A 16,121-nucleotide genomic window follows, 5' to 3' on the forward strand; every position below is an offset into this window, starting at 1 on the left:
CTTACAAAGCTTTTCCAGAGCCTTAAAAAATGTAATCTACTTCTCTTTTATGACTTTGGTAACAGCAATAACAATGACCACCGATTCTAGACTGAACACAGCTCTTTTCATTACGCCAATGGCCATTAAAGTTGTCACGGCAGTAGGCCTTTGAGACAAACGTGTTAAAAATATCCCTTGGATCTTAAGGCTGCGATCTAAAAAACCCCAAAAATAACTATACTGCTGCTATATCAATATGGTATTACATTTATGTAATATTACTTAGATTTTGATGCATTTCTAGAGTATAAAAAGTACATCAAGCTGACATTAGCTGGGTAATTAGCTGGGTTATGTGCTCTGGTGGCTAGCCTGCAGGCCGCTGCTTTACAGTCATTCCCCCCTAGCTTACCAACTGTGTCTTTAAAACGGAGTTGGTGGGGCTCCTTTAGTTTTCTCATCATGACTGTCCATGTTTTATTATATACTGTACATTATATCCCAGTAGCTAAATACTGCTTTACTGGAAGTGAACATAACGTTTAACACCGCCTTAAGGCGCCTAGTGCTCAGCATAAGGCAATGGGGCATGGCGGGATGGTAAGCGCCGTTTCACTTTTTGCTTTATACAGCAAAAGAAAATGCCAGTGCTGTTGCCACTTTTTAAAAAATGATTTTATACAGTAAATATAAAAATGGTTTGATGGTAGAATTGGGTAACTTAAAAAAAAAAAAAATCCCAAAAATACCTTGGACATACCTTAACAACGGTAGAAGATACTAAACACTAAACTGTCTTCTTAGACAGTCTAACTTTACTAAAGTTCTGTTACTCTGTTAAGAAGAAATTAGCATTCAATGTATGACATCAAAACAAATTAGCTTTGATTGTAAAGCAACACAAAATAATTCTGAAAAATAAAAAGTGAACTTCAATTATTTCTGGCGCTCAGGTGTTTCAGATACATGTCGGTGGAACTGAGTGGAAATAAAAGTGTCTGGCAAAACAGAGGAAAAAAGTTGACTGTAGATTAATGAAATACGTGCATATTATGGGCCTAAAATAACGGTGACTTGGTGTGGAGAATACAAAAAATAAAAAAAATAACCAGTTGCAAAAATAAATAGATATGTCGTATCACAGTGACAAAAAAAAAAAAAAAAAAAAATTGGTTTAATAGATCATGCCTGATATATGAGCCCTGGTTCTCTTACATCTCTTACGTGTTTCATGGCACAGTAAAAGCGTGTGGCAATCCGCAGTGTTTGCAGCCTTTGCTGAACGTTACCAGATTTTTGCCGCGGGGGCACATCCTCTGGTGGGGGTGGCTGCTAGAGAAGGGGAGGGTGGGGTGAGGGAAGGACGGAAGGGATGGAGGAGAAAGGAGAAGAGAAGAAAGAAAAGAGGAAGGAAGTTGGAAGTAAAGGCAAAGTGTTTCAAATTTAACAAGAGCACAATAGTTTTGTTTATTTTTTCTCATGGAGGAGGGTTGGAAAGGGCATCACGCGAATGATCCGTGTGGCACTTTCATGTGCTGACTCCAGAAGATCTGTGAGTCTCCAAACATGCTCCTTCAGGAAATAGGGTAAGACTTAAGAAAGATAGACATAAAGATTGCTCCTATTAGTTACACACTTTATAGGATTATTTCCCAATGTCAGACGGATATTCTTTACAAGTCTTTCCAGCCTGTTTTTATTGGTTTTCTAACCTTTTCCTGCCATAAAGCTTTCACAGAGAAAGGAAGCAACCTGGCAGAGCAAAGTCTAAAGAGGAAGGATCTGGGCCTAGGTAGAGCAGGGAAACAACTAACTATATATTTGGTATTCCAAAGATCTGCAGTCAGCTAAATTTCTGAACAAGTGCGGTACTATTTCTAAGAGCGTAAGGTTTCTATTTAAAGGGAGACAAACATAAGGCAGCTCACATTCATTTTCTCAAAGTAGAGCCATGTGCCTTCAATGGAGACACCAGCTGGTGCTGCAGTTGGGGAGAAAAATAACCTTACCGAAAGGCTGTGTGGGCTGACACCTTAAGGAGAGTCAGACAGCTAGCTAGATATAGAAAGCATCCTTTACATGGAATAGTGCAATAAAATATCCTAAGGACAGCATTTATGTGGCTCACCGCAGGCAACTGGCATGAGCTGACACACCTGTCAAAGGCTAGTTAGATGTAGATTATGACCTAGTTAAGTTGCTAAACAACAAATCCTCCACAAACACTATGAAAACATGTCAGTATAGCCAGTTGCCGTTTCTGCGACAACCAAAACCAGAGGCAGCAGCTACAGGAACCACAACATTCATTTCACGGGAGAGAAAAGCCCAAACGTCATACTGTGGTATGGCTTTAACAGAATACGTTGACATCGTGCAAAAGAATGACGCTGATGCTGACACACATCGAAATGTGCTTGGAAATAACACCACTTCATAAAAGGATGCAGAAAATTATTAGATACCATGCAGCTGCATGCGTGAGGGAGGGAGAGGGCCATGCAGTTTGGAGAGAACCGTACCGTGCTGTGCTTGTTGTTTGTGTGTGTGTGGTGCGTCCCTCCACATACACACAGCGTACTGTCATGGTGAAGCACGTATCAAATGGCACAATGCAAATGATTCTTGATCTTAGTGGCGAGCTGCAGTGTGTGCGACTTTGATGTTAGTCAGAGTGGATGTTAGTGTAATGCTTTGATAACCACTTGAAAAGTGCAACATCTCTGGATAGATGTGGACAGTAAGTGCATATGAAGCCGTGTCATTGTCCTGACACATCCTACCTACGCTTCATGCCTAAACCTTTACACTTAAGGAATGTTATTACAGCACGCCCCACAATTATTGACACTGCTAAATATTAACCTTGTTTTGAAGCAGAATTAACTTTCTTTTGGGTACATTTATTTTTTAACCCTCCCGTGGTCTTCAGAGACGGGGTCAACTAAACACCACAAGCTTTTTACCCTGTGTGTGGTCGAGCAGGGTGAGGGTTGCATTAATCCATCGTGCATTTTTAAAAGGTTTCTTGTTTTGTGTCTCGTTTCTGCAACTGACGGTGTGACGGATCACCCACATCACCTTGAATGTGTCCATGGTTACAATTATAGCAATATAATATAGGGATGAACAATGAAGAGAGAAAAAAGGCCCAAACACTCATTGTTGGAAACTTGATGCAAAAAGTAGCAACTTAGAATCACCAAAGCTACTAAATGACAATTTACATCATAAATGTAAATAAATTGAGTTTTGCTAAACTTTACTGGAGCAATGGGCTTCAAGTTATTGTATTGAAAAAAGAAAGTTGCTCTAGGTGTTTTATGTATAAAATAAGTAATAAATGTAACGAACTTCATGCCATCTTAGGTAAGGTAGATGATATGTGATGCTGTGATCCTATTTTGCTTTGGAAACATTAATGATACCATGGACACTAAAGCAGTTCCAAAAGCTTCTCAAGTACTAATCCATTTTGAAAGAATGTGTGACATTGGCAAACAAAATCTAATTGGTCAGTCAATGGGTCTTTGAGCTGTGTAACTAAAAATATATGGCCACATACAAATGGTTAATCGAAAACACCATCAATCTTTGGTAATGATTTAGGTCTAAACTCCGTAGAAAATATATGTGGTAAACTGAAAAAGGGAGGGTTAAAAAGGACTGAGGACCTAGAGAGATTTTACAGTGATGAACGGTCTCAAACTTGACTTAAACTTGTGGAAAGCTAGATATTATATATTTAAAAAACCCTATTAATCAGGATATAAAATTTTTCAGAGTGATATTATGATACTGCTATAAGAAAATAAACGCCTCCACACTTTTCACACCTTATTTGTTAATAATTGTGGAGAGTGCAGTAAGTATGAACTTAGTATTGTGACTTTTGACATTTCTAAGGGTATATTAACCCAATTATAAAAAAGCAAAAACCACAACAAAAAAAAGATTTCTTAAATATTCCTTAATGAATATGATGCAAACGTCTTACCTGTTTTGACACAAATGCATAGTGTTGTTCCTTCATCTCTATTGCTAGACAGTAAACTGTATTTCATAGACAGACAGCTGTGCTGCCGAGAGAAAGAGGTCACACAGTGGGGCTCACGTGTGTGTTAATTCCTCAGCTGCTCTGGCTTTCCACTCGTTTGTTTTAACCCCGGTGATGTTTTGTTTTCATTCCTCCAGCTGCAGAGAGCTAAATTTAGTTAGGAGATTCCCTGAAGTCTTCTACGCTTCAGTGCTTGGTGCCCAACAACTCAAGCTCCAGTAAAAAAAAAAAAAAAAGTGGAAAGCTCACAGCACTCAGGAGGAAACGGTGGCTACCTTGCACAACCAACAGGGGGAAAAAAAAGATCCTACTAAGGACAATCATTCCCTTAAAATAGCCCTTAGCCATAGCACCAAATCACTGATGTATGAGATGTAGCAAAGAGCTCAGTAAAAAAAAGCCTTTAGTGACTCTCCTATAACAGTTTTTGCAATTTCTGAGGATTATTTTGTGAAAAACACGTTCAATAGTCAAACTCCTTCAGTAGTGTCAAAAACAGAAACGATTCTCCTCATATTTCCACACAACGTATAGACGCAACCCAGTCAGGTACACACAATCACTAAACATGACTATACAGAAAGACTACTCAACTGAGACAACATCTGACTGAGAAAAGTTCCTTAATCGACATAAACCCAGACATACACAGTTTCACACGCCTCCATCTTTCTCACAGACAGCAAGCAGGGAACTTATGTGAGCCGCAGAAGCAAGGTTAGAGGGGATGCATGTAAATCAACGGGACACAAAAGGCATGCAGCGGCTAGAGAGGGGACAGAGGGATGAGGTGGGTTCTGACTGAGAGGAGATGGACGTTTTGCTGCTGTCATTTCCCACCCAAAGGAAGCAAAGGCAAACACAGAAGCGGTGTTCGTCCGTTTGGGCGATGACAGCGGGCTTGGAACTGCTGGAAGCTGTGTGGATTTTCTACAACACTAGAAAAATGCAGGTTGTTTTCCATCTCATTCTGTTATTTTTCACGTGGCTTTGAACTGACATGTAGCTCAATCAGGGCAATTGCATAGTTTCTGGTAGGTTTCTGTAATTACTCATTAAGAAGTTTTTTTTTTTTTTACAAAAGCTTCACTGGTTTTAAACTAAGCTCAACACAAAACATAAAGAACGCTGATTTTGTCTATTTTCTGTAGGTTGTAGCAAGACTAAGTAATATTATTGTAATAAATCTTATTTATTTCCCCTTAAAGAGAATCATGTTTGTAAGGAAAATGAATTTGTGGGTTGAGCAGCAGAATTGAGGATATGGGTTGCTCTAATGAAACCCTATAAAATCCTCTCTGGTGTGGTGGAAGATCGTCCTCGACGTAAAAACAAGACTCATCCTCACTGAAGGCCATTTCAATGCAGAGATGAGATTCTGCAACCGGGGGATTTACAATGTCTCTTAAGCACTGGGATTAGGTTGGGTGTGCCGAAGTGACTAAAACAACCACTGGATAACTTGCAAAAAATGCTGATTGAGGAATGGGATGCCATCCCACAGCAGTTTGTGACTAAGCTGGTGACCAGTGTGAGAAGAAGGTGCCAGGCTGCATAAAATGTTAAATTGCCAATATGGCCCAATTCTTCAAACTTTAGTCATGAAATCAAAAAATGGACACTAAGGCTGGGCGACATGGTTAAAAATAAAATTTGTGATTTTTTTTGGTCTTGCTTTCTTTTCTTAAAGATTATAAATTATAAAATAGATATTTTAAAAAAATTGGCTTATTTCAATCAACCCTTCTGTGAGCTGTACAGCATAGTATTAGTTCAAGCCTATGAGAATTTTTCACATAATATTAGCAGATTAAAAACTCAATTTTACCAGAAGGCTTGAAAATTACGAGAAAACGTTTTAATGAGGAAAATGCTTGAATAATAATTTTTTTTGTTATTTTTTGTGCTTGGGTTCTCATAAAATTACTACTTCATTCCCCAGTTATTATGATTTTATTCTTGCCTTATTTCAACTTTATTATCAAATGATTATTTTTGTAATCCTACAATTGTATTTTTATAGCATTATGACTATTTTCATAAAAAAAGGAACTCATAGCTTTATGCTTCCTCTTAGAACCTCAGGTCAAATTCCAAATAAATAGAAGCTGTAAAAAAAAAAAAACGCCCGTCATGCCTGAAGGCAGGCTTTGGGTGTGCTAGCGTTACTCCGAACTATGGAAACCCAGGGAGTGTATTGGTAAAAAAGAAATCCACATTTCTAAAGATTAATTGTCTAAAACCAAAGATTTGATTAACTGATAAAATCGAGTCATCACCCAGCCATAATGGACACCAAACAATAGTCAGTAGCAGAATAGTTCAAGGTGTGTTATTTTTGTTGTTGTTGTTTTTACGTTTTTGGTGACGTTTAGAGCGATCAGACAGAAAACTAGCAAATCCAGCCGTATGTAAGGGGAAATAAACTAGTTTTCCAGCTGTAGAAGGTATCTTGCCAAAAAGCCTTGTCACAGCAAAAAATACAAGTGAATGTTTAATGTTTTTGGCAAAGCAAATCAATTCTTTCTGAAGCATATTATAAAGGTAAAACAGGGCTGAGAAAATAGTACAAACACATTTGTCTATGTTTAACAGTTGGTTCTGGCTCACGGCAGGTAACTGTACCTTCTCCTTATCACTGGCCTCCCTCGCTACTGTGGAACCCTGCAGAAAGAAAATGAACCACTGTGAAAAAACAGTTCTAACACACAATTAACAGGTAGGTTAGAAGGAACAATAATTAGACCATAGTATTTTTTTTATCTTCATTTGCTTTTTAGTATACCCTCCCCTCTTACCTTTAGATCATATTTTTTGTAGACGGAAAGGCGGTGGGAGAAAACATTGCGAGTAACAATCATGTAGGTCTCGTCTCCGTCCACGGTGAGACGGTACATCCCCAGAAACTGAGGCAGTAGGGTGTTGCCATGGCACTCCACAATGAACTACCAAAGGAGAGAGGAGAATACAAATGTATGGTGCTTTAAGATCACAATGGCTCTTTGCAGTGCACACAAGTAGGCTGGAACAAAAACGAAGAAGAAAACACAGCAGGAACCCTTTAAGAGCTTTTTTTTGGTTATCAACTTTGAGGTGATAAATGGATATGAGGGCCACGGGGCCCTCATGTCTAAAGGCTCTCATAGGAAAACTGTACTCAGTCCAATTTTATTTGAAAAATTCTTATAAAATAAAGCAGTAACAGACAACATCAAAAATGAAAAATGCTAAATAAATGTCAAATGACTGCAATTAATTTAGTTGTTATAAAACAAGAAAAAAAGACACAATATTTATGGAATTTATAGAGAGCTCTTCAAAATATGTAAAAAAAAACAAAAAAAACACAATAATTTTGTTTTTTGTATAGTAAAGTAATTTTTACCTGATGATATTTCTTTAAAATGTTGTGCATCTCAGCCACATCCTCACTGCTGATGGTTTTGATGACATAGCGCTTATCATAAGAGGTATGAAAGCGGGCCCCGCTGCGACCCTGGGCCTCGCTGTTCAAGGGAGCGCTGCGAGTCAGAGAGTTCTGCAAAAACAGAACAAAGGTGGCAAAGCTCACACAAAAGATATAGTATGATATAAAGATATACTATGGGAAATTTGAGGTTTATATTAGATTTATACTCCTTACATGTTTTGTGCACCACAACCACATATTTTTGTGTATTTTATATGAGAAATTGGCACAAATATGAACATAATGAAGCTAAAAAGCAAGTGAACATGATTTTCTAATTACATACAAATAAAAATCTGAAAAGTGTGGAATACATTTGTCTCAAGTCCCAAGCCAATACTTTGTAGAACCATTTTTAATTACAGCTACAAGCCTTTAAGGGTGTGCCAATGCCAGTGTTGTATACTTTTTGTCAATGACAGAGGAATCTTAGAATAGGTCTTGAAGTCTATACTTGAGCATCATAGGGCTCAAGTATCATAGGGCTAAAACGTATCAATTGTCAAATCTTGTCAAAGACTTTATTAGACATAGGTCTGGACTTTGACTGGGCCATTTAAATATATAAAAATTCTTTGAACCAAGCCATACTATTGTGGCTCTGCCTGAATGTTTAAAGTTGTCCTTCTACAGCAGTGACTCTTCACCCAGGTACCAGGTCTTCTGGAGCCTCCAACATGGATTCTACCACAGATGTGTTTCACCATGGAGAAACGCATCACAGTGACGTACAGACCTAGTTTTCTATAAATTACCCAAAAAGTCACATTTTGGTCTCGTCTACTTTGAGCACCTGCTTCACATAAAATCCAAATAAAATGTATTGATGTTCGTGGTGGAAAAAACTCCTCCTCCAACAAACTAGATAGAGATATCAGATCTAAAACGTATCCTGACATATTCTAACGATACAGATTGGACTATACGACTGAACTTTCCGGTCCATAATGTCTGTCATCCACCTTCGACTCACTGCTTCCCACGCAGCAGTCTGAACACGCGAGATTCTGACCCCTGTACACATGGAGGCAAACAGCTGCTGCCCAGACTTTGGAGTCCAACGTAACATGATCCAACATCTCCTGGCACAATCCCTCATTCACTAGGAATTCCTCACCCACCAAATCCTTTTCTTCTCTAGAAACGACTAGAGAAATGCCTCTTCAGAAAGATAGAAAATTATAGATGCATACTATAGAATGATTTCTTAGAGTTGTTTTAGTAGGTCACTCTATATACCACCACCTGGGTTTTTCTTAGCAAATGGGGGGGGGATATTATTACATTTGCACTTTAGGGATTCTTGAAAATATTTACTTGATATTGTTACAAACTGAGAACTAAGAAAAGACAACAAAACAAAACAAAAACAAAAAAAATACATAAACTTTACACTTTAACCCCATAGGGAAGCAATTTAGCAAATTCTACTCTTTATTTAGACTGGGGAGCTCCCCATTCACTCCAACAACTGAATCCTAAAGTAAACATTAAGGGAGGACAGCTGCAGTGCACTGGAACACAATGACCTCCAAATACTGCCAAATCACTGACTGCACTGGGAAATGGAGGCTTACTGGGAAAGAGAGAAAAAAAAAAAATCAAGGAACTGCAAGATTTGGAGAAAAAAAAAAAGCACATTGACAGTATTTCAGGGAAGATCTACAATAACTGGCAACCTCCAACTGATTCAAACACATTTACACAGGGATTAAAAAGAAGAAATGTGAAGTCTGTTTATACCGAGAAATCCTGATCGTCAATACCGAACCTCTCCCTGAGGTTTCGGAACACGAGGGGGCAGTACTCCTTGAATTTGAAATGGCTCGGCATGTTCTCCCTGCAAACACAGAAACAAAACAAATCAGGAAACACAAAGAGCTTCAAAGAGATCTTCAGGTGGTGCAAGTCTTAAATGTGATTCTCTTTAGCCTTGCAACAATTTAAGGGAAGAGAAATATGTCTAATTACATTGTTGTAACATATAAAACACCTTACTTGTTAAAGAGGTGGTTGTCCACTTTAATCTTAGAATAGGCCTTGAAGTCATCTGGCATGAGCATGATGGGAACCTGAACATGGCTCAACTCGTTTATCTGTGCAGAGAAACAAAGAAGGTCAACAGGTCAGCATACTTGTACTAGAAGAAATGAAACAATGTAATGGACAGGCTTCCTGGTTTGTTGTCAGGGAATGGACATACTAAAATTTGTAACATATGTTTTGAGGCATTATTTCAAATGTTTCCTTCAAATCAAGAAGAAAACTTTCTGTTATGACCAACAGGGAAAAAATAGTGAATAGTGAGTAAAGAAACAAACCTTTTGCCAGAACTAGGGTAACCCTGACAGGAGAGAGATGAACCTCCAATAACCCAGGGCTTGTGACACATTAAAAAGAACCAAGAGTTGGAATTCTGAAAACTATATATAAAAAAAATAAAAGCCTCCTCTTTCAACGTATAAAAGCATTTTATGTTGCCACATTTTAGGGTTCAACGGTCATTTTATCAGTAGTTAGTACAAAGGTTGCCTTTTTAACATATTCACATGACCAAGTACTCATAAATCCTGATGATTCTAGAAAGATGACGATCTGAGAATGACATGATATTGGTCAGGCTGTACTCATTTTCAAAAGAAATATGCTTTCTTACTTTGTCAATGACCCACTGATCAAAAAACAAAGGCATCAGCCTGGCCTCAGACCTGCACTGGAGTGGAAAATGAATGATTATGCCAAAACATACCTTCATCAGGTATAGAGCTCTTGATTTGATAGTAGAGCTATCTTAAAAACCAAATACTCAAATCATTGGACCGGTGTATTTTCTTTCTTTCATATTTTAATCAAAGCACAAAGACTTGGAAGCTATTATTAGGTCTTAGATAAGCGCAAAGAGTTCAGGCCTGGACCAATCCCCTCGTCTAAGCTCTTGGTATTATGAGAAGTCTACAAATGGTGCCAAAACTGTTGAAGTTTAAAGGTGTTTAAATAGACAGATTAAAACAGGTTGGAGACATCAGAGTAACAAAAAAAAGGACCTTCAGAGTCTCATTAACATTTAAATAAAGTATGAGTTAGCCAAGTGGGTAAGAGGCATGAGGTGCTGTACAACTGAAAAATAAATCAAATTCATTCTTTTAGCCTGTTTTGTCTGCTAGGCTAAGCTGTGTCACACTACGTTAGGGCTGGGCGATGTGGCTGCAAAACATCACAATATAAGCGTTTCATATCAGTTGATGTCGATAATTACAGATTCATTTTGTTTGTTTTCAAAATCTGAAATATTGCCAAACTGGTGACGTGAAGAAAAAAAATTGATAAAAAAAAAATCAGGTTGATTTTTCAATAAGTGGTGACATTACAATTAGCATTAGAAGCTGCACAAAACTTTCTACGACTCAGAAATTTCAAAATTGTGCAATTTTGGAAATGACTTTTGAAGTTTTGGTCTAAATTAGAGCTTGACAATTAACTCGAGTTGCATTTCGATTTAGATTTTTGGCCCCAAATATTCACAAGAACGTCATTTAAAAAAAAAAAAACAGCGATTGTTAAAATGATTTTTGTTACATTATGCAATGTAAGTACACCTCTCCTGTTCTTTAAATAAATACTTCCAAATTCAACTATTCGATATTCACCTAAATAATACCGATGAAGATATTTTTCCATAGTCCCCCCCCAAATCAAAAATTCAAACCTTAAAAATGACATTGATTTTATTAAAGCAGACACAGGCAATCACACCGAGTTAGACTTTACATTCAATGACTGCATATTTACAGTAATGAGTCAACAGAACGGAACGCAAGGGGACACTTGACATCCTGGCACACTAATAAAGCCAAAGGGCTTCAAACACTTACGGCCCCTTTCAGGTATTTCCACTTGTAGCTGGCTCTGCTCCACATTGCTGCATTACGTAGACCTGACATTTGTTATGACAGCAGGCACAGCTTGATAAACATATGATGTGTGTGCGCTTGTCTCTGTGCATATTTCTTTGTGGTGGCCTCCAGGCAAGAATGCTGGCAGGTTGCTGTATTTGCTATCTATTAATAACCTCACATTTCAGCAAGCATTTATTTTTAAATATTGGTGATCTGAAATTGCTCCAACATTCAGGCCTTTACGAGTTTTAACATTTATTTACAGAACCCAACATTGTTCATCATTAAAACTTAAGAGCATTTTGTTTTGTGCTTTTGATGCCAGACTCATTTTGACAAATTTACATTGCGGATTTATTTAGTTTTAACAAATCATCCATTCTTTCGTTCACATCCAGATTTTAGTTCTTTAAGAGAGTCGACACTGTGACTTATTGTCATTTATGATCATGTTAATTTGTCTCTTCTGCTCTTTTTCCAAGGACAGTTAAAAGCAAAAGTACAATTTTTGATTTGGCTCAATGATCACACCACTCTCAACTGAATGTAATCATAACTGTGGGAAAAAAACACCAACTTCTCCTTCCTGGCCTAGCGTTAAAATGCACAGTGCCATATTGACACAAAAGCTTCAGCATGACTGTTCACATCTCCCGTTAAAGTCCATCCTGAGTAATCAGATCTGAGTCACTTGCTCTACATGTTTGTGACACATTGAATTTATTGGCTGGGTGAGCACCACTACACGTTGTTAAACCAGCTGCAGAAAAAAAAAGAACATCACACTCGAAATAAAACAACTGATCCACATTGACTAATTTTAATTTGATCAGCTCTGATTCATGATTTGCAAGTCAAACACTGTTTTTTCACCTCCCTCTAAACCAGAAAACATAAGATCTCCCACCGTTTTCAGTCTAGAAAAGACATCAGCGGGCAGAAGGCAGTCCCTCCGGAAGTTGCCATGTAGTGATCACAACTATTAATGTTAATTTGCTCATTGTTCGAACATTTTGAGCAGGGTTGAAATTTTCACCAGTCATAGCAACTTCTCTGCAAATCTGACCAATCACCTTAAAGTTTTCTGTTTCCTTCTTTCCTGACCAATCATTGCATTCAGCTGAATTTTGACCAATCCTCCAAACCCCCTTCTAAATTAACTTCCTGTTTAAGACGTCTCTTAAAAAGCTTTAAAGCTGAACCTGCAGGATCAAACAATGTGTTATGGTAAATGGTAACATTTGCCTTTTTTGTTTGTTTGTTCGTTTATTGCAAAAACCATTTTGAGATGTTTTTCCCCCCCAGAATTTGCTTATATAGTGTACACAGTTCATGTTGACATCAATGACTAATTATTCTTTGGCATTTTGAAAACTTCTCACAATAGGTTTTTATTTGTATTAAAAGGTGTAATTTCGATAAGAACTATGTTAAAATACTGTTTTTCCAGAAGGTTATTTGCAGCAAGTATAACTTTTTTTGTAAGACAATATTATGGCAAAAATAAAGCTTAGAAAATAGTAATTTTTGAAAAAGATGCTGCAAAATCAGTCATTTATGCTGCAATAAAAAAAATAGCAACACCCTCAAGGAACTGATTGTTATGCAATAAAATAATTTAAAAAAAACAATTTTTTCTGACCAATCACTGCACGCGGCTGTGATTTTAAATAAATAAAATTAAAATAAATTTGATTAAGGTTAACAGCATATAGCATCTCCTTCACTTATAAAGCATCCAACCATAAGATAAAAAAAAACCGTGGAGAAAGCGAAAGAGAGTGGCTAAAAAGAAGAAAGTAAAACTGAACAATAGACAGCAAGGAACAAAAGATATGGAAATGAAGACACTTGAGGGTCGGAGTCAGCAGATGCCATATCCGAGTATGTTTCAGCACCCTCGTGTGACAGGCACTGACGTCACGCTGGGGGTTATAAAACAGATGCACCCTTAGTACTCAGAAGGGAGATGTCACCTAATCAACAAGGCTCGGTTTTACACATGAGCAAAGACAATGTCTAACAACATACACAGCCTGAAGTACACAATTCTTGACATAAACAGGAGAAGATGTAATACTACAATGAAAATATTTCATAAAAGAAATGGCACGATTCTCAACACTTAACAAACAAAAAAAAAGCCTCACATCTGCTGCACTGACTATTTTTGTACCATTACTGATTTTAGTAACAAATGTCCCCATTTCTTCCTTTGAATTTTTCTACTTCAAAAACGTAAAAAGGGTAGCTTCAGCGAGAGTCTTTATTGAAATGATAATTTAGGTTACCATGCTTCTGCCTCACAGTTAAGACTTTGTTTTGGATAATAAGCCATTTTTCAAAATGAAGCTGCTAAACACTGTTTAATGTTCCTCTCTGAAAGAAATAGAAAATTATTATGGGAAAATTATTTCCATCTGTAAATAACAGTAACAGTAAATAATATCTACTAGTGGTTTTTATTTTGAGGAGAGCGGCTTTTACGTTGTGCTTTAGCACACGCCTGCGTGTCTTTGCGCATCCTCCTGCAGTTATCAAACTTGCAGACAAATTTCACACCACCACTTCCTTCTTGTCTCCATGGCAATGAAGACTGGTTTTCCGGCCCTGGGTGAAGCAACTCTGCTATGTTGCTCCATTGGACAGGAAGTTGGTGAGAAAGAGCATGCTCAGTCAGCACATGGCATAACCTTGTTTTTCTGAATGTTGACTTGACTAACTTTCAGCAGATGGCACCTTGCAGAAAACTGCGAGGACAGAGATAATACATCTTGACACAGCAAACAAAAAAACCAGGGCTGGAAGGAAACATTTGAAAAAGAAGAGGAAATCTATGGCTAGATGAGCTTTATTCTGATCATCTGATTCATCATCTCCAAGTAGAATTTTCCACTAGTAAAAAGTGCACTCCCAGTTCCTACTAAACTAAATCTACATTACATAAAGAAGTCAAGAAGTAGTAACACAATTTCGTCATATTTTGAAATGAACAGTATGTGTAAATTTAATATACTACAAGCCACACGACTCTACATCTAATATGAAAAATAGCAGAAGTTGCTGTATCCGTATTCAAGAGATTTCTCTGCAGATACTCTCTGCAGTGTGACGGTGTTAAAACTGGTTTTGACACATACAGTTCCTAAGTGTTGTAGATCTTTTTCAAGGAGCTTGCATGTGAGAACAAGCAGTGTTTGAAGCATTCACTCTGGGGAGAATTTGCAAAGTTGTTCTCTCGAGAAGATATTGGAAGAAAAATCAGTGCATGAGACATTTTTTATTTTTTAAATTTTTTTACAAAACTGTTCCACAAAATGGCCACAAAAGGCAAGCCTTGCCTTACAGCCACCTCTGTGGTTTAGCCAGCCACATCCTACATAAATTAATCAGTACGGCAACACCAGAGTGACAGAAGCACAGGAGATCTGAATGGAGCGCTGCAGACTTTGTCCACTTTACACCTACTTGCTAACTCTGTTACATCATTGACGTACTTGTAAACACTCCCAATGCTTGTTTAACACGCATAAGGTTTGAGAGGATTATGTAATATGTGAACACAACAGCTATTCTTTTCAAAGATTTTACTTTAACTAAGCCAAAGTGTCAGAAAAATAAGTTTTTTGCTATACTGTGATACGTTTTACCCAGTTGGATGTTGTGGTAGATGTTTTTTGTTTTTCTTCTTTGTGGAAGTGGACACTACCAAATACCTCACCAAGCTGCCAGCTTTTTAACAGAAATTAAGAAATCAGATGTTTGAAAGTAGCTAACCTTGAGTCCTTTCCATTCAGCAACAAGATGATTTACCACTCCAAAAAGTTTTGTTATGAGACAAATTCCAATTTGGGGTTGAACAAAAAACAAAAAAATCTGATCTTTTTCTGATCTGAACTCTGAACTTTTGATGCTGTTACTAAGAAAAAAAGACTAAAAGTTTGCCATTTTCACAATCAGAGTTGTTTAGATTGAAACACAGAGTTTTTAAAAGGAAAATGTTTTCCAAAACATCCCGTGACATGTCTGCAATTCACTTAGACTGGATAAGAGCAAGATTTTAAACGGATAACAGTAAGGTTGAGTGGAGTAGCTTCATTCAAGCTGTGCTATTTCAGCCTTTTGGGACATATACCATTTATATACTTGATGAGATTGGAAATACTCTGGAAACCATTAAAGATCAACAATGTGTTGGCAGTACATACTGACACTCTTGTTTTCAGGCTAACTGTGCTGACACCTAATGCAAAATGCTGAAAACTGTTTAAAAAGCCAACCTTTTCATTTTGCCTAAACTTTAAAATGTTGATAAAACATTGTTTTACAGAATTTACTTCATCAAGGGTTGTTTGAACAAAAAAATGAGTATACACCAGACAACAGCTTACAGATGGAAAAGTTTTTAAAGTGTGTGTCTAACCATAGAAGAGTTAAGATTTATTTGAAAATGTGGCGCCAGTGGCGACTAAAACATGAAAGTACTCTAGAAGTTGCATAATGCTCAACCCACAATAATCAGCAGGGACACCAACATGTCAAATGGTGGACTTGTCATGTTTCAATCACAATTGCGGTAAAACAGAACACAAACTTTGCAGCTCTAGAGCTCATGTAACTCATACTCAACTATCCTTGAGCAGACAGACAGTTTATCACATGCCTCCAACTACTCATGTAGGCTATTTGTGACTTTGTATGAAAGTGATCTTTAAAA

The 16,121-nt window shown here is 37.4% G+C and overlaps 1 protein-coding gene across 4 annotated transcripts in view; it reads right to left on the reverse strand.

Moving 5' to 3' along the window:
- pip4k2aa (phosphatidylinositol-5-phosphate 4-kinase, type II, alpha a) overlaps positions 1 to 16,121 on the reverse strand; it is a 32,422-nt gene that overhangs the window by 6,621 nt on the left and 9,680 nt on the right. The window contains exons 2-7 of one of the 4 annotated variants that reach the window (XM_017301941.1): positions 9,507 to 9,604; positions 9,252 to 9,348; positions 7,425 to 7,577; positions 6,838 to 6,984; positions 6,665 to 6,703; positions 1,198 to 1,311 (exon numbers count right to left, since the gene is read on the reverse strand). In XM_017301941.1, the coding sequence (XP_017157430.1) occupies positions 1,198 to 1,311; positions 6,665 to 6,703; positions 6,838 to 6,984; positions 7,425 to 7,577; positions 9,252 to 9,348; positions 9,507 to 9,604 (648 nt within the window). Of the gene's footprint in view, positions 1 to 1,197; positions 1,315 to 6,664; positions 6,704 to 6,837; positions 6,985 to 7,424; positions 7,578 to 9,251; positions 9,349 to 9,506; positions 9,605 to 16,121 lie in introns of all 4 variants that reach the window. The other 3 variants (XM_008438571.2, XM_008438570.2, XM_008438572.2) reach the window with 3 other exon arrangements.

This window comes from Poecilia reticulata, linkage group LG20 (genome assembly GCF_000633615.1).
Source record: "Poecilia reticulata strain Guanapo linkage group LG20, Guppy_female_1.0+MT, whole genome shotgun sequence".
Lineage (NCBI taxonomy): Eukaryota > Metazoa > Chordata > Actinopteri > Cyprinodontiformes > Poeciliidae > Poecilia > Poecilia reticulata.